General features: G+C 38.9%; 1 protein-coding gene across 2 annotated transcripts in view; it reads right to left on the minus strand.

Annotated features, from left to right (window-relative positions):
- The window catches only part of TSEN15 (tRNA splicing endonuclease subunit 15), a 42,677-nt gene extending 36,345 nt beyond the window's left edge, over positions 1-6,332 (minus strand). For both annotated transcript variants that reach the window (XM_082832872.1, XM_082832873.1), the window contains exons 1-3: positions 6,035-6,332; positions 3,763-3,844; positions 3,346-3,481 (exon numbers count right to left, since the gene is read on the minus strand). In XM_082832872.1, coding sequence (XP_082688998.1) covers positions 3,346-3,481; positions 3,763-3,844; positions 6,035-6,157 — 341 coding nt within the window. In that variant the 5' untranslated portion in view covers positions 6,158-6,332. The remainder of the gene's footprint in view (positions 1-3,345; positions 3,482-3,762; positions 3,845-6,034) is intronic.
- Positions 6,333-19,377: the final 13,045 nt, after the last annotated feature.

A 19,377-nucleotide genomic window follows, 5' to 3' on the forward strand; every position in this document is an offset into this window, starting at 1 on the left:
GTGTGTGTGTGTGTGTGTGTGTGTGTGTGTGTGTGTGTATACACACACACACACATATATATAACATCTTCTTTATCCATTCATCTGTCAATGAACATTTAAGTTGCTTCCATGTCTTGGGTACTGTAAATAGTGCTGCTATGAACACTGGGGTGCATTATCTTTCAGAATTAGAGTTTTCTGTGGATATATACCCAGAAGTGCGATTGCTGTATCATATGGCAACTCTATTTTTAGTTTTTTAAGGAACCTCCATACTGTTCTCCATAGTGGCTGCACCAATTTACATTCCCACCAACAGCGTAGGAGGGTTCTCTTTTCTCCACAACCTCTCTAGCATTTATTATTTGTAGGCTTTTTGATGATGGCTATTTTGACCAGTGTGAGGTGGTACCTCATTGTAGTTTTGACTTGCATTTCTCTAATAATTAGCGATGCTGAGCATCTTTTCATGTGCCTATTGGACATCTGTATGTCCTCTTTGGAGAAATGTCTATTTAGATCTTCTGCCCATTTTTTGATTGGGTTGTTTGTTTTTTGGATATTGAGCTGTATGAGCTGTTTGTATATTTTGGAAATTAAGCCCTTGTTGGTCGCAATGTTTGCAGATATTTTCTCCCATTTCATAAGTTGTCTTTTCATTTTGTTTATGGTTTCCTTTGCTATGCAAAAGCTTGTAAGTTTAATTAGGTCCCATTTGCTTATTTTTGCTTTTGTTTCCGTTACTCTATGAGATGGATCAAAAAAAAGAATGCTGAGATTTATGTCAAAGAGTGTCCTGCCTATGTTTTCCTCTAGGAGTTTTATAGTATCCAGGCTCACATTTAGGTCTTTAATCCATTTTGAGTTTATTGTTGTATAGGGTATTAAAGAATGTTCTAATTTCATTCTTTTATACATAGCTGTCCAGTTTCCCCAGCACTGCTTATTGAAGAGGCTGTCTTTTCTCCATTGTATATTTTTGGCTCCTTTGTGGTAGATTAATTGACCATAAGTGTGTAGATTTATTTTTGGGCTTTCTATCCTGTCCCATTGATCTATGTAGCTGTTTTTGTGCCACTACCATACTGTTTTGACTACTGTAGCTTTGTAGCATAGTCTGAAGTCAGGAAGACCCGTATTCTGAAAACTGTAAGACGCTGATGGAAGAAATTGAAGATGACACAAACAGAAGAAATGATATACTGTGCTCTTGGATTGGAAGAATTGATATTGTTAAAATGACTATACTACCCAAGGCAATCTACAGATTCAGTGCAATCCCTATCAAATTACCAATGGCATTTTTCACAGAACTAGAGCAAAAAATTTTCAAATTTGTATGGAAACACAAAAGACCCCAAATAGCCATAGTCTTTTATAATCTAATCTTAGAAGTAACATTCCATCATTTTTGCCAAATTTTATTTACTGAAAGCAAGTCACTAACTCCAGACCACACTCCAGGGAACAGAAATACACAAGAGTGTGACCATCAGAAGGCTGGATTATAAGAAGCCATCTTAGAGGCTGCCTGCCACAGCTTCTAAAGAAGAAAAGCAAAAAGGGAGACTTGTTAACCAGATACCAGGACTTCCTATGAAGCTACCAATTAGGAAAATGTGGTATTGGCACACGGATAAATATATTGACTAATGGAATATAAAGAGAGCCCAGAAACAAATCAGTGCATAGAGGGAGCTTTGGAAAATGACAGAGATGATATGTAGGACAATAAGGAAAGGAGGGAATATTCTGTAAACGGAGGTGGAGAAAAATGGTTATCCAAATGAAAATAGGGTTCCTAGCCTTCCTCTCATACCATTAAAAAAAGCAAACTTTAAAACTCTCAGGAAAATATAGGTGAACTTCTTAGACCTTTAGACAGGAAATAGTTCTTAAATTAGATACAAAGATATTGATTATTGAAAATGGATAAATAGGATTATATTCAAATTAAGAACTGTGTTCATCAAAAGATACCTGAAAGACAGATTTTAAAGCTCAGAAACACAACCCAAAGGATTATTATCAAGAATATATAAAGAACCCCTAGAAGTCAATGAGAAAACTATAAGCAATCCACTAGGCAAAGGATATGAAAATACATTTCTCAAGAGAGGAAATATTAAATATATAAATAAATGTTCAATATCAGAGAACTGCAAATTAAGACCACAATGAGATAAGCCATTCAACTGACAAAAATTTCAAAGTCTGAGAATACTAAATATAAGAGACCACACAGCTTCCAAAGATCTTGTTTACATTGCAGGGGAAAGTAAATTGAGGCAACCACTTTGGAAAACAGTTTGAAATTACCCTCTGAAGTTGACCATTAGCAACAGTCCATCATCAAGAGAGTAGGTGTGAGAACTGTGGTACAATCACACGATGGAATGCTATATGGCAGCTCCCCACCTCCAAAATACACAATAGATCAATGTTAGCAGTATGACATTAAGTACATAAAGTGAGCCTCAAACGATTACATGCCTTTTTATAAAGTTAAAAAGATCTAAAATGAAACAATTCCCAATGAACATAAAAAATACAGTAATACTTTACAGTAAATGAATACTTGTTAAATACTCATATTTAATTTATTCCTCAAATAACCAAAAGTAAAGCAATGATCCCTGTACCCCATATTCCTTTTTTTTTTTTTTTTTTTTTGCGGTATGCAGGCCTCTCACTGTTGTGGCCTCTCCCGTTGCGGAGCACAGGCTCGGGACGCGCAGGCTCAGCGGCCATGGCTCACGGGCCCAGCCGCTCCGCGGCATGTGGGATCTTCCCAGACCGGGGCTCGAACCCGCGTCCCCTGCATCGGCAGGTGGACTCTCAACTACTGCGCCACCAGGGAAGCCCCCCAAATTCCTTTTAAAATATATTACTACCTCTACAAATGCTTTGAGAGGAAAGGAACAAAACCTCCAAATTTTTACAGTCATCGAACAGCGGATTATCTGAAAATGTTAACAATATGTGGCAGACACATTGTGAGAGGGAAAAATCAAGATTTTCAACCACATTCCTTGTTTCAAAACTTTCCAATGTCTGTCTCTACAGAATCTCTGTCATCAATTAAAACCAACTTGTTGAAGCATCTGTGATATGTCAATATTAGACAGAATATTAAGATATTTTATTTTCAAAGGAAAAGTGTAAATGACAAATGCTCTGTTTGTATCTGTATGTAAGTGTACATTGCTGTGACCTGGAGTTAACTAAAAAAGTGGAATATAAAATTTTACAAAATGTATACAAATACTATATATATATTACTACCTCTAATTTAATGATTCCTAGCACTTTATTCAGGAAAGGGACTAACCTGTTAAACAAAGATCAAAATCACCTGCCCACCTGTTATGGCTGAGGGAAGCACTGACGGGTGTAGGTACCACAGTCTGTAACCCTTCTCCTTCTATCTCAGTACCAAGAAGGCAGATGAGCTGGAGATCTGGTAATCCCACACAGTTGACTTCATGCCAACTCTTACCTGAAAGTGCATCATTGAATGGACAATAATGTTTATCAAAAATAAAAGATAAAAATTCCAAACACCTACCTAATACTCAGCTGAGCAAACATCACTTATAAAGCTATGTCTCCTTATCATTCTAGTATTTTCTGTTACCCAGTAATTCCCAATGTAAAGGAATAAAGAAATCACAACAGTGACAAAATTAATAGCAAATGTATAAACGCTATATGCCAACCCAACTCCTCATCCCCCCACCACCGCCCTAATAACAAAACAATAATAAAACAAATACTTACTCTCCATGAGGTCCAGGTAAACCAAGAATGCTATATACACTTGGGTGGCATCTCCTATATCTAATTCCATCATTTCTAAATACTGAAAATCAAAATGTAATTGTCAAATAGAGAAGGAAGAATCTCTTAATATTTTCTTTCAATCAACAACTATTCATTAAATAGATAATATATAAGACTCTCTTATAGGTATAGTGGGAGTTACATGGCAATTAAGCCCTGATCCCTATCAATAAAAAACTTATGGATTGTTAGGGTAAACACACGCACACCTGCAATTGTAGGTAAATAAAAATACATGACAGTAAGTGACTAAAAACCAAGTGAGTGGAATAAAAAAACATGAAACAGGTCAAAGGAGCTCCACTCGGGTGGCTTGGTTGGTGAATGTTTCCTGGCAGAGGTGGGATGCAAATTGGGCCCTGAAGGACTTGTCGTGTATGATTTGAATAAATAGAGAAGGTAGAGTAACAGTGTGAGTAATCACACAAAGGTGGGAATAAGCAACACATATTCAAGGGCCTATAAAGAAACATATCTGCCAGGAGTAGAGACATTTTTTAATAGAACTTTTGTTGGCGCATGTTAGTGGGAGCCTCTATTTCCCTGGTCTCTTATTTGCCTGTGGAGAAAGTCTGCAAGAAGACCACTCCTGGCCTCTATCCCCACCCCTGCTCACTCAAGAGTAGGGAGTTATTTAATTGTTGGTTTTTAAAGGACCAAACAAGCTGCTGCTGCTTTCAGACTTGTTGGTCAGCACTGAGCAAACATTCTTCAGGAGCCTGCCCCTGCAAGAGAAGCCTGAGGTATTTGAGTTATGTCAGTGACTAGGTGGGGAAGCAGGGACAAAGCAGAAGTGAGGCGTCAGCAGACCTGCCTGGGTGCAGATCTGAAGTCACACTTCCCCATCGGAGTCCTCCTAAGTGTGCACAGGTACAGGAAAAGAGGGGTGTTATTAACTGTCCTCCTCAAACCTTAAACGTGTTTGAAAATGACACTGAAAAGGCAATTGGGGACCAGGTGGCAAGGTCTTGATGGTCAAGCTAATAGTTTGAATTTTACCCATAAGGAAATTCTCTAAGCATGGGAATAATATAATCAAAATGGTGTTTGAGGATGATAAATCTGATACTGCGTAACTGGATCGACCTAAGTAATTTTCAAACTGAATAATACAAATGCAGAACTGAAAAATCAAACAACCAATATAAATAGTAACATGAAATCTAGAAGAAGTTTTTAAAATTTGTTACTGTTGTTCCACTTATTAAACACTTAGGTAATGTTTACTATATGTCAAGTGCTTTACCAATATTAACTGATTTAATCCTGTAACAACCCTATAAGGTTAGTACTATTCTTATCCCCATTTTACAGATGAGAAAACTGAGAAACTTGCACCAAAAAAAAAAAAAAAAAAAATCACAAAGCTGGTGACAGAACCAGGATTCAAACCCAGGCAGTCTAACTTTGAGTTCATGCTCCTAACCACCATTATCCCTCTACATGTTTTGGTTCTTTTATGGCACTAATAACACCTCCATGCTAGTGTTTGTTTTTCTCACCTTGAGGGGAAATAAGGGGATCAGAGCAGGAGGATAAAATCAAGGAAGAGAAGATGAAAATATCTTCAAATTATTCCTTTTCTGGACTGTTTTTAGATTATTATCTATGAAATATTGCTCTCCAGCAGAAGACTGCAATTCTACTAAAGTTACTAGACCAAAGTATCTAGTCCCTGATATTCCTACAAAAACCCTTATATCCATTCACTATCCGCTCATTGTTTGGGCCATGACTGGTACAGGGCAGCAATTTGCCAAGCACAGGCAAATGAGGATTGTGCGTAAACCTTAATCATTGTAGACTACTACATATTATCCATGGCCCACAAACTGTTTTGCTTGGTTACTGTGAGTATTAAATGAGACCATCCCCAGAACGAGCCCTAGACAGCAAAACTCAGATTAGTGGAGTGGTTACTATCTGGCCTTGAGGGGCAATGTATTCAATGTTGTTCCCTCCAGCTAAGAATTGTCTGAGGGAGGGGGAAGGGGGCGGTGTCAGAACAAGAGTTCAACTCATTTAAACAAACAAAAACAAGGTTGCCTGCAGCGAGCAGTGAGCATAAAGGATCCCCTTCGGTGAGGTTCGCGCGTAAACGGCGATCCCATGCGGTTGGGAGTCAAGGGCCCAAAGGGGAGCACGGCCCGTGGGTTCCGCCTGGGGTAGAGGCCTGGACCGGCGCCCTGCTCCTCTCACGCCTCCTGACCTTAGGGTGCGTGCCCATCCAGGCGTCCTCGGGGGCCCATGAGAGGGCGCCGCCGCCGCGATCGCCGCTCGGGCGCACATCGCTGCAGCCCGCGGTCGGCTGGGACTCGCCGCTCTCCTCCATGCCCTGCTGTGCGGTGCGCCCGTGGTGCACCGCGCTGCGCTCTCCGCGCCCGGCCAGAAGCAGAGACGCGCGCGTTTGGGTTCCGCTTCCCAGTCGTCCGCTGCGCTGGCGCGGGAGAGCTCAGATGCTGGGAGGACAGTTCTCTCAGACCCATCTTCAGACAAACATAGCTAGAACCTGGGCAAACGCACTCAGCTTTCGGTCTGCGCTTATTCAAATCTGGGCAGATGCTAGCGAGAAGAAGATTCAAGGATACCCCGAGTCCAGAAGCCCTTAATTCTTCTTACGTCAGCGCTGTTTGCAACTCTGCTGAGAAAGTGGGGGAAACTTAAGGCTTCTTTGCCCTGACATGTAAGCTTAAAGTGTAGAAGTGGATAAGATCTCCAGAGAAGAAAGTGGAAAGGAGAAAGACCAGACTGCCAAGGACCTTATGTTTAGGGTGGACCGACCTTTCAGGATTAGAGGAGCAAGAGTAAACACGAGTTGTTGAAAGTAAACAGGAGCGGTCAGAAAAGTAGGATGCAAACCAGCATAGCGTAAGCATGTGACGTGGAAGTCAAGGCCGAGGAGTTTCAATCAGGCAGAGTAGGACATTTTAAGCATTTACCTAAATCCCTAAAGTGAAATGGGGGGACGCTAGAAGTTGCTCTTACGCTTTCACAGCATCCCTCTTCCTGAAATGTTGAGAATAGACCTTAGGGGTCAAGGGTGGAAGCAGGGGCTGGTTAGGGGGTATTGCATTAACCAAGGCAAAAAGTGACTCTCCAGAGTCAAAGTACCAGGCAGGGATAGAACTTCTGCTTCCAAATATGACAGACTAAGACCCTACTGGACTATCCCCCAGCAGAAAACATCTAGAAAAATGGGACATAATACAAAAAGCAACTACCAGAATGCCCTGGAATGCGAACAGAAGCATGACTCTGGTGGGGAGGGCAAGCTTGCTTGGAGAAGGGCAGTTGAGGAACCATAAACGAAAGTTGCCCTTTCCTTGGAGTTTAGCTTGGAGCTAAGTGCAGTCCAGGAGGCAGGCTCTTTGGCAGCAGGGGTGCATGTGGGAAAACTCCCAGTTTTTCTTTTCTGGAGAACCAAAAATTTGAAGCCAGGAAACTTTGAATGCTGAAGAAATTAAGAAATCCCAAAAGGGCAGGAGCCAGAGAGAGGATCCCCTAACTCTGCTCACATCTCTGACAGATTCTGAACCACCTGAAACAGAATTAAAAAACAAAAGATCTGAACTGAGACTAGGGTTATCCTCAAAGAAACAGAGTTTACAGTTCAAATTTAGCCAAGAAAATAACCTGCTAATGCAAAGGAAATAACACTCATCATAGAAAAGTAATAGAATCCAGAACCTCCACAACTTATTATTCATAAAGTCCAAGATATGATTCAAAACTACTGACAAATGAAAATCAAGAAAGTGGATCACATTTTGTAAAATCTAACCCTGAGATGAATCAGATGTTGAAACTGACAGATAAAGATTTTAAAGTAACTATTATAACTATCCTCAATGAAGTAAAACAAAACATATTTTCAGTGAATGAAACTCTCAGGAGACAAAAAAAAAAATCTCATCAGAGAAAAAGAAAAAAGAATCACATGGAAATTCTGGACCTAAAAATTAAAGTTTCAGAAATAAAAAAAATTTCACTGGTTGGATTTAACAGCCAAATGGAAATTACAGAGGAAAAAATTAAACGCAATTGAAGGTAGAGCAGTCATCCAAGAAATCATCCAAGATGAACAAGGAAAAAAATGATTTTTTAAAAATAAACAGAGCCTCAGAGACCTGCCACATGATATCAGTCAATCCAACATACATGTAAATGAAATAGAAATAGAATGGGACGGAAAAAAATGGAAGAAATTAAAAATTCCCCAGATTTGATGAAAGAAATTTGCAGGTACAAAATGCTAAATGAATACCAAGTAAAATAAACACAATGAAGTCCATGCTGAAGTCAAACTGTTTAAAACCAGATAAAAAGCTTGAATGCATTTTTAAAAATGCATTACATATAAGGAGAAGTGCATGAAGATTCGTAAATTGCCCTAGAATGTATTACATTTGAATGAAGTCATTAACCTTTGCTTCTACAAGCAGCTGCTAAGCCCTAAAGAAGCAAATGACACTGAAATTAGTAGGCTCCTTGAAGCACTGAGCACTGACACTAATTCAAATAATCAGAGGTAAGTAGATCTTTCTCTCTCACCTCTAAAGATCCCAATCAGTTCAGGTGATGGTACTTATAGAAGCATTTAAGAGTGTTCTGCTCCTCATATGAGGAAAGGGGAAATTTTATAAATCAGTAAGGAGATCCAGTGGAATTAGGTACTATGTGAACAAAGCTCAGACATCTTCAAGGGAAGATTTTCAACTTCAGGAAAAAAAAAAAAAAGGTGTATGGGGCAGGGAGGTTAGGGAATCCCAAAAGTATACAGAAAGAACCATAAACTGAAAAAAAAAAACCCAAAAAAACAGGCTAATGCTATCCTTTGGTAAATTGATGAAGTTCTATTACTTAGAAAAAGCATGGTATATTTAAGCATAAATATTAAATGCTTCTGACTTTTGATGTCATCATCTATTATAAAGAGTTGAAGAATGAAAATAAAATGTCTTTTGCCATTCGTACTAAACAATGGAAACATAAATAAGTCTTGGTGATTGGAAATGGTTAAGAAAGAAAACAAAATATTTAGGAACACTTAACCTAGTATTTAAAGTATAGTCAAAATGTCTGTTGTGACTATCTAGAGTAAAATCCACCAAGGACAAGTTAGAGTTTCAGCTTCTGATAGACTGAAGAATTTCTCCTTTTATAAATGCTTCAATGGTTCACTATATCAGAGAACCAAAGTGGTTAGGAAAAAAGCTAGGTAAGTAACAAGTAAAATTCCCCCTGAGTATACTGGGTGAAATCAAATTCAGTGTAATCTGGCACTTGCTCTACTGATTTCCCATGTTGATATCTGAACCAGACCATTTTATTCCTACCAAAAAGTCTGTAAGGTTTAGGCAGAGACATTAATTCAGTTAGAGTCTTCAGAGGAAAAATGAACTTTGAATTGTGATACGAATGTTTAGTGTGTGAAAAAGAAAAAGCTTTGACACAGTATTGTGTAAGACAATGATCTCAAGCTGAAAAATGTAGGCTAGCATTCTGGATCAGCTTTTAATTCACTGATTGTAAGAATGTTCTTATATATCTCGTTCCTTCTTTTGTACACAAAGCATACAATTCCCCATTCTCTGTGTTTCCAGGAGAATAGGTGAGATGCTGATACTTAAAGTAAAATATTTAGAATGCTATGATATTTTACTATTCATATGTATGAGCATGAATGAAGAATCTCATACATATAGAAAAGAATTCAGAATAATCAAAATATGTTCTCTCCAATTTCTCATAAATTTAAGAGTGCAATCTAAATTCCCCGTTTAAAAAATCAGAATATAGTATATTTAATTTTTTTAAAATACTGCTTACCTTTAGAAAAAAACCAACAAAAATAAGGTACCTAGAATAAAAATGAGCAAACCCTTTATGGAGAACATTATAAATGTTATTGAAGCTCATTAGAGAAGTATATCTGTCCATTAATTTAGGTCTTCTCTAATGAGCTTCAATAACATTTATTGGTCAGTTTGGGGCAAATTGCCATCTTTATAATACTGATCTATAAATTGTAGAAACTGTAAATTTCAATCACAGTCCCAACAGGGATTTTCTAATACTCGATAAACTGATTCTGAAATGTGGGCATAAAAGGCCCAAAATAACCAAGACCCTTCTGATGAACAAACTGAGGGAACTTATAAAGGTCTGTAATTAAGAGTATGTGAGGGCTTCCCTGGTGGCGCAGTGGTTGAGAGTCCGCCTGCCGATGCAAGGGGCACGGCTTCGTGCCCCGGTCCGGGAGGATCCCACATGCCGCGGAGCGGCTGGGCCCGTGAGCCATGGTCGCTGGGCCTGCGCGTCCGGAGCCTGTGCTCTGCAACGGGAGAGGCCACAACAGTGAGAGGCCCGCGTACCGGAAAAAAAAAAAAAAAAAGAGTATGTGATATTTCTACAGGGGTAGATAAACCGACAGAATCAAGTAGAGAGTCATACAAATATGGACAGAGATGACATTGCAGACACAATGCAGGGTTGAGGCAATGAATACATATAAGTATACATATACATAATATATATGTACATGTATATTCATATATATTCATATACATATACATGTATGTATAAAAAGAAATTGGATCCCTAATTGCACCATAAACAAAATCTGATTTCTTCTTTTTTTTCCACTCTTTTTAAATTGAGGTATCGCTTGATTTACAATTTTGCATTAGTTTCAGATGTACAACATAATGATTCAATATTTTTATACATTATACTCCATTTAAAATTATTATAAAATAATGGCTATATTTCCCTGTGCTGTACAATATGTCCTTGTGCTTATTTATTTCATGCATAGTAGTTTGTATCTCTAAATCTCATACCCCTATCGTACCCCTACCCCCTTCCCTCTCCCCACTGACAACCACTACTTTGTTCTCTATATCTGTGAGTCTGTTTCTGTTTTGTTATATTCATTTGTTGGTTTTATTTTTTAGATTCCAAATATAAGTGATAACATATAGTATTCATCTTTCTCTGTCTGGTTTATTTCACTAAGCATAATACCCTCTAGGTCCATCCATGTTGTTGCAAATGGCAAAATTTTATTCTTTTATACGGCTGAGTAGTATTCCATTGTATATATATGCCACATCTTCTTTATCCATTCATCTGTTAATGGATGCTTAGGTTGCTTCCATATCTTGGCTATTGTAAATTATGTTGCTATGAACATTGGGGCGAATGTACCTTTTTGAATTAGTGTTTTTGTTTTCTTCAGATATATATCCAGGAGTGAGATTGTCCCATTATATGGTAGTTCTGTTTTTAGTTTTTTGAGAAACCTCCGTACTGTTTTCCACAGTGGCTGCACCAATTCACATTCCCACCAACAGTGTACTAGGGTTCCCTTTTCTCCACATCCTTGCCAATATTTGTAATTTGTAGACTTTTTGATAGCCATACTGGCAGGTGTAAGGTGATATCTCATTGTGGTTTTGATTTACACTTCTCTGGTAATTAGCAATGTTGAGCATCTTTTTGTGTGCCTATTGGCCATTTGTATGTCTTTTTTGGAAAGATGTCTATTCAGGTCTTCTGCCCATTTTTTAATCAGGTTGGTTTTTTCTTTTATATTAAGCTGTTTATATATTTTGGATTTTAACCCCTTATTGGTCATATCATTTGCAAATCTTTTCTCCCATTCAGCAGGTTGTCTTTTCACTTTGTCAGTGGTTTCCTTTGCTATGCAAAAGCTTTTAAGTTTAATCAGGTCCATTTGTTTATTTTTGCTTTTGTTTTCTTTGCCTCAGGCAATGTATCCTGAAATAAATAAACAACAACAAAAAAGAAATAAACCCACACACCTATGGTCAATTTAATCTACAAGAAAGGAGGCAAGAATATCCAATGGGGAATTAGAAAATGTTCTAATTTCATTCTTTTACATGTAGCTGTCCAGTTTTCCCAGCACCACTTATTGAAGAGACTGTCTTTTCTCCATTGTGTATTCTTGCCTCCTCCGTTGTAGGTTAAATTGACCATAGGTGCGTGGGTTTATTTCTGGGCTCTCTATGTGTCTTTTTTTGTGCCAGTACCATACTGTTTTGATTACTGTAGCTTTGTAGTATAGCCTGAAGTCAGGGAGTGTGATACCTCCAGCTCTGGTTTTCTTTCTTGAGATTTTTTTGGCTATTTAGGGCCTTTTGTGTTTCCATACAAATTCTAAAGTTATGTGTTCTAGTTCTGTGAAAAATGCCATTGGTATTTTAATAGGGATTGCATTGAATCTATAGATTGCCTTTGGAAGATTTGGAAGATTGTACCTTTTTTCTTTCTTTGGATGATGGTACCTTTTGACCACTTTCACCCATTTACCCCATCCCCTGCCCCAGCAGCCACCAATCTACTCTTTGTTTCTATGAGTTTGGCTTTTCAGGTTCCAGCTAGAAGAGATCATACAGTATTAACCTTTTTTCTATCTGATTTATTTCACTTAGCATAATGCCCTCAAATTTCATCCATGTTGTCACAAATGGAAGGATTTCCTTCTTTTTTATGACTGATATATATAACATCATACACATACACACATATAGAAATTGCTGGATCATATGGTAGTTCTATTTTAAATTGTTTGAGAAACGTCCATGCTGTTTTCTGTAGTGACTGTACCAATTTTTATTCCCACCAACAGTGTACAAGTGTTCTCTTTTCTCCACATCCTTGCCAGCACTTATCTCTTGTCTCTTTGATAATAGTCATTCTAATAGATGTGAGGTGATATGTCAGTGTGGTTTTGATTTGCATTTTGCTGATGAGTAGTGATGTTGAGCACCTTTTCATGTACCTGTTGGCCATTGTATATCTTCTTTGGGAAAATATCTATTCAGGTTTTTTGCCCATTTTTAATAGGGTTATTTGGTTTTGTTGTTGGTGTTGGTGGTTGGGTTTTTTGTTTGTTGTCTGTGGTTTTTTGCTATTGCATTGCATGAATTCCTTATTTATTTTGGGTATTAACCCCTTATCAAATATATGGTTTGCAAATATTTTCTCCATTCTGTAGGTTGCCTTTCCATCTTGTTGATCATTTCTTTTGCTGTGTAGAGGCTTTTTAGTTTGATGTAGTCCCACTTGTTTATTTTTTGTTTTGTTGCCTGTGCTTTTGGTGTCATATCCAAAAAAAATCATTGCCAAGATAAATGTCAAGGAGCTTTTCCCCTATGTTCTCTTGTAGAAGTTTTACATTTTGGGGTCTTACATTTAAGTCCATTTTGAGTTAATTTTTCAAGTGGTCTAAGATAAGGGTCCAAGTTCATTCTTTTGCATGTGAATACTATTTAGATTTCCCAACACCATTTATTGAAGAGAATATCCTTTTCCCCATTGAGTATTTGTGGCTCCCTTGTCAAATGTTAATTGGCATATTTCTGGGCTCTAAATTCTGCTCTATTGGTCTATGTGTCTGTTTTTAATGCCAGTACCTTACTGTTTTGACTACTATAGCTTTGTAATATAGTTTGAAATCAGGAAGTATGATGCCTCCAGCTTTGTTCTTTCTCAAGATTGCTTTGGTTATTCAAGGTCTTTTATGGTTTCATATGAATTTTATGAATTTTTTTCTATTTCTATAAAAAATGCCATTGGAAACTTGATAGGGATTGCATGGAATCTATAGATGGCTTTGAGTAATATGGACATTTTAACAATATTAAGTCTTTTAATCCATAAAGATTTATAGTTCCATTTATTTGTGTCTTCTTCTGTTTCATTAATGTCTTATAGTTTACAGATCTTTTACTTTCTTGGTTAAATTTATTTCTAAATTTTTTATTGTTTTTGATGATGCTGTAAATTAGATTATTTTCTTTATTTCTTTTTCAGATAGTTTGTGTTTAGTGTATAAAATGGCAACTGATTTTTGCATATTGATTTTGTATCCTGCAACTTTACTGAATTCATTTATTAGTTACCCCAGCAGATAAAAGAGTTTTGCAAAGACTGTGTAATCTACTCCACTGTGGAACAACTTCTGCACCAAGCTTTATCTACAGACTAATTAAATCTGCACTACATCTCATACGTATAAATTTCTGTTTTCATTTTTTTGCGGTATGTGGGCCTCTCACTGTTGTGGCCTCTCCCATTGCAGAGCACAGGCTCCGGACGCGCAGGCTCAACGGCCATGGCTCACAGGCCTAGCCGCTCCGCAGCATGTGGGATCTTCCCAGACCGGGGCACGAACCCGTGTCCCCTGCATCGGCAGGCAGACTCTCAACCACTGCGCCACCAGGGAAGCCCTGTTTTCATATTTTATACATGCAGTTATGATTAATAAAATATACATTCTGTTAGTATTTTTTAATTCAAGTATAGTTGATTTAAAATGTTGTGTTAATTCTGTTAATATGTTTTAGAACCTGCCAAGATCAGGGGAAATTCCATTCTCTTTGCCAGGCCATAATTAATTAACAGGCTGTTTTTGTAAATCAGTAAGGAGAACATTCAGAAAACTAAAATACACTCAAGAACACCAGCAACTGTCCATCAATCCCATCTCATCCCAGAGAAAAGGCAATGTCAAAAAGTCCCTATGGCCTATGCAGGGTAGTCCAAGAGACTCCTTGCACACAGTGGCTGAGGCCAGAGCAGATCATGCCATTAGGTACTTTTGGTGGTTACCAAAAATACAACTACTGTCATGTGCAAGGTCTTATCTTCTTTTTCTTTATATTCGAAAAAGGGTCTTCATTCTAAAAAGTATTAGGAACTATTGTTTTAGATAATAAAATGAAGAACTAAATGCTTTTATATGCTCGTAAGATGTTTTTATATATTGAAAATAGAATGGTTTTTATCTGTTTAAAATAAGATATTTAACCATGTAAATTCAAAATTACTGAGTTTGAAAATTTGTATATTTAAACTAAAATTTTGGTTTTGATACTTTAATCACCTGAAACCTGCAACTGCCATATGATTGTGAACATTCAGTATCTTTAAAAACAGATGAACATTTGAAAGCACTATGTAGGCTAATTATACATCAGCTATTTCGCTCATTTTTTTCCATTTTTAACTGAATTTTTGCTTTTCTAGAAATGATTGTCTATATATGATAATTATATAAAAATCATGTAATATTCCAGATTTCTCTCTTCCCACTTCCTATCCTACCCTCCAGTCATGCTGTACTCATTGTGATTTCTCATGTGCTATGTTCTCTCATTCTTTTGCTTTTATAGTTCCATCTGCCTGAATTTCCAACCTCTCCCTACACTCTGCCCACTGGCATAAAACATGCTCCTCATTTTTCAATACTTAGTTCAAAGGCATTTCTTTAATACGGCATTTCCCAACCACCTTCACTCTCTTCCTTTTCCACCATAAGATGTATACCACTTTATTACATTTATTCGTTCATTGGATGTATCTTAATTATCCATGCATTTCCAGCACCTGTGCCTTGACACAGCAGGCAGTGAGGAAACCCTGAAACAAATAAGTGAATACAACTTAAGAAACATATCTAGTCTTTTCAAATGAGATAAAGGCATGTATTTTAAATTTGTGTAAATGTGTTTGGAATTGAAAAACATTTTCCTATGGTGACTATTATATCGTTCTTGGATGCAGGCCAGAGCTTAGACAAAACTTTGAAAGTGGAACAGTTTAATTTTAGCCCTTTCCACCTTGGTCATGGCTCTTTTCCTCCCTCTACCTTCCCATATCCTTTCCCCCTCTTGGACTTGGAGGCCACAAGCCCACATATCAGAGATCCACAGGATTTGCTTTGTCATCAGAGGGTTCCATACTCCAAATGAGGATCCCGTTCTGTTCCCTTCATCAAAGCTTCTTATAGTGCACCTCAGTTTAGGTACTGAGATTACGAACTCTGATTTAATTCACACAAATGTAGGAATGACAGAAACTATTGCCTAAGATTCTTCTCTCAAGTGTTTTTGTGTTGAAATTGGCATCATTGTCAATTCAGATAAATGTTTACATTGTAGGATTTTAGGCAGGTTAAGAAAAGGGAATAAAAGATCCAAGTAGTAAAAAAAAAAAAAGGTATTTCGGTGCAGGAAAAACTATCCCTGTTGATTCATCCAAGAGACTCCCTTCTCCAACTCTGACCCAGCAGGACACCAGGGCAGGACACCTTCTGCCCCTTTCTCTAGAGAAGAAGGATTCAAACACTCAACACCCAAATGATTGACACTTAGTAATTTCATAAATGTTTGTGGAATGAACAAATAAGGCAAGCACTTAAAAATGTTTTTACATAGAGAGAAACTGATGTCCAGAGAGGTCAAGTCTCCAAAGTCACACATATAATAAGTGACACATGTGAGACAAAAATTTAGCTCCAACTCTAAGCATCCATTTCTCTTTCTAGTGTTACTTCTGCCCCGAAGTCATTTATTTCCTCCTCTTCTTGGCTGCTGGAGCCACAGACACCTGAAGACTCTTTCCTGCAAGAAGCCCTCTGTCCACCTCAGAGGCCCTGCCCCTGCCACAGCTGTGCTGAGAATGAGAGGCAAAGAGGTTTTGTTGTCCCTGGGGAAAGACTAAGAGGGAAGTTCCCTGGGCTGGCGCAGTGTGGAGAGGGGAGGTGAGCAAAAGTGCTTACTTCTAACATGCATGCAAGAACTATGGGGGACAGTCTGTTAGCAGCAGAGACAAGGAGATGCGTGTGGCTTTCAATTCAAGTTTTCCATGGAAAGAGCATTATAAGTGATGAATATTTTGAAGCATAGTTAGCTTTTATTTTTAAATTAGTTTTTACAAATTAACTGTTTTATAACATTGATTGTATGAGGAAAGAAAATCATCCAAGACTTGCATCACTGATTTCTAAAGAACTTGTGGCATAAATCTGTTAGTAAGATGAGGACGCAACTTTCCCGGAGCTTCCCCTCCTCGCTCCCCACCCCTCAACCCCCGTCTTTAAAATGATCCACTGTTACCTACCCTATCATGCCCTCAATATCCTCAGTGACTAAATGAACTCTCTAAATTGACTAAAAGTTTTAAATAGGTGTTTTTCAAGGTGCATGGCTGTGAAACTTGATTTTATCTGTAGACCAGGCCGTAATTATTTTAGAACTCTGTGCAGCTGATTTTCATTAAAATGTCATTAGAGGTCATACAGGGCGCAGCACCAGTGTAGTTTTGGTGCCTCATTTCATTTCTCAAAAAAACATGGATTTGGATAAGCTTTGGTAACAGAAGTGAAATAAGACAGAAACATGGTTCCCTAGCTTTAATGCCCTGCATTTACAAATGCAGGGCATTAAGCCAAGTTTTGCTGGAGTGGGGATCTTAGTCTTGAAAGATGAGGGAAACAGGCCAAGAAAGGGAAAGAAGGAAGACAGAACAACATGGAGATGTTCTCCATGGAACCTTTCGAATAGTCCCTCCAGCAACATGTCCCCTGCATAAGTGGCTGTGCCTTTGTCTGTGCCTCCAATGTGGCTGGCGTACATGCCTGTCATGACACCTCTGACAGGTGTTTAACTCTCAGCCTGCCCTACAAAACTGAGAGTGAAGGCAGTTCCTGTAGGAGGATGGAGCAGAAGGAAATGTCTGCAGGCCATTAAACATAAAAGTATGAATGTTAGCAAAGAGGTTAGAGCAGGAGACAGAGACCTGGAGGCTGCAATCACCCTGGGAGAACATGTAGGGCTAGAAGAGTAGTACATGGTGAAGGGGCTTGCACCCAAGTAGACTCAGAGGAGACCAAGGAGGAGAGATGACACAACAAATCCAGGAAGGTGAGAACTGAGGATAGTTCACTGAATCTTCCAATACTGAGGTCATCTATGGCTTTGCCAGAACAACCTCAGTAAAAAAGTGGGAAACCACATGCACTGTGGTAGGAGAGATGGAAAATGAAGAAGTGGAGAAAGCAAGTGTAGAGCTCTCTTTCAAAGGGACTTGGCCAAGAGAGAGGATTGCTAGAAAGAGAGCCAAGATTTTTTGTTTTTTAATTCTTTAAGGATAGAAGATGACTGATTGAGTTTTTCTTTTATTTCTTTTTTTAGTTTTCTTTCTTTTCTTTTTATTGATTGATTGATTGATGCATTGGGTCCTCATTGCTGCACGCAGGCTTTTTCTAGTTGCGGCAAGCAGGGGCTACTCTTCATTGCCATGCACAGGCTTCTCACTGCAGTGGCTTCTCTTGTTGCGGAGCACAGGCTCTAGGCACATGGGCTTCAGTAGTTGTGGCACACAGGCTCAGTAGTTGTGGCGCATGGGCTTAGTTGCTCCACGGCATGTGGGATCTTCCTGGATCAGGGCTCGAACCCGTGTCCCCTGCATTGGCAGGCAGATTCTTAACCACTGTGCCACCAGGGAAGTCCCCTGATTGAGTTTTTAGCTTGAGGGAAAAGAGCTGATGGAAAGGGACAAGTTGAAGGTTCAGTAGAGTGGAGATAAATGGAGAAAAGTCCTGGACTAGAAGGGAGAGGATGGGATCAGAAGCTCTGTCATGAATAGGCACCTGCAAGTAAGCAGTGCATTGATAGGGATATTAATTAGAGACAGGGGCGTTTAGGGAGTTCAGTAAAGGAGGTGATATTCTTCTGAGGAAGGGAGGGGATGGAAGGAGAGTGAAGAAGGTGTCTAATAGTTGTGGAGAAGTTTGGATACAACTAGTAAAAAGAACGTGTAGGGCAAGCTGGGATTGGAGGTCATCAATCCATCCTGCACACAGATAAATTAAAGTCTACACAATTCCACAGAGAAAGAACTCCAGATTTTTTAACTAGCTTTCCTCCATTATGTTCAAGATTAAATATCCTTCGATAGTGTATCGTAGCAATTTCACTTTATCTGCTAATTTACCTTCCCTCTTCCTTCCTTCTTCCTTATACTTCTCCTCCAGCATGTACAGATTTTCCCTCTCTTTGTCAGTTTGGGTCATTAAGGAGAAAGAAAACCATCTAAGCGAATCTCCTCCTTAACATGCCACCCTGTCAGGAAGCTCAGGACCCTGAGTTGGCAGGTAGAGGACCTGGCCCCCAAGGGGCTTTCTTTAATTTCAAGGGTTCGATCTGGCTCTAAAATTCTCCAAGTCTTCCAACTTGATCTTATTGGGGGTCTACTCAGTCAAGAATGAATTTAAAGAGCACTTGAGTGTGAGGAAATGCAAACATTCTGCCTTTGTGGAAGTTAAAAAACTGTTTATCATAGTAGTGAATCATTAGGTGACTTTCCATTTTAGAGCTCTACCCATTTAGTCAATAAGTGCATTATGAAAAACTGGATACATTGCATCACTGTGAAGGACTTTAGACTGCGGTTTGCAAAAGCAGAATAAATTTTCTTGGAGTCGTACCGTTATGTACACACGCTCGCGCGCGCGCGCGCGCACACACACACACACACACACACACGCATTCACACGCCCATTGGCAGACACGGCCACACCTCACGGCTCTGGGGGAAGCCACAGACCTCAGCTGTACAAGCTGAGCCTGGACTAGAGGAACTTTCCGCGGGACTCGGGACAAACAGCCGCACCGACACGACTGTCTGCGAGCCTGAGTCCCAGACGAGCGCCGGCGGCGGCAGGTACTCCGGGCCCCC

Source organism: Leucopleurus acutus (genome assembly GCF_964270905.1).
Source record: "Leucopleurus acutus genome assembly, chromosome: 2".
In the NCBI taxonomy this organism is placed as follows: Eukaryota; Metazoa; Chordata; class Mammalia; order Artiodactyla; family Delphinidae; genus Leucopleurus; species Leucopleurus acutus.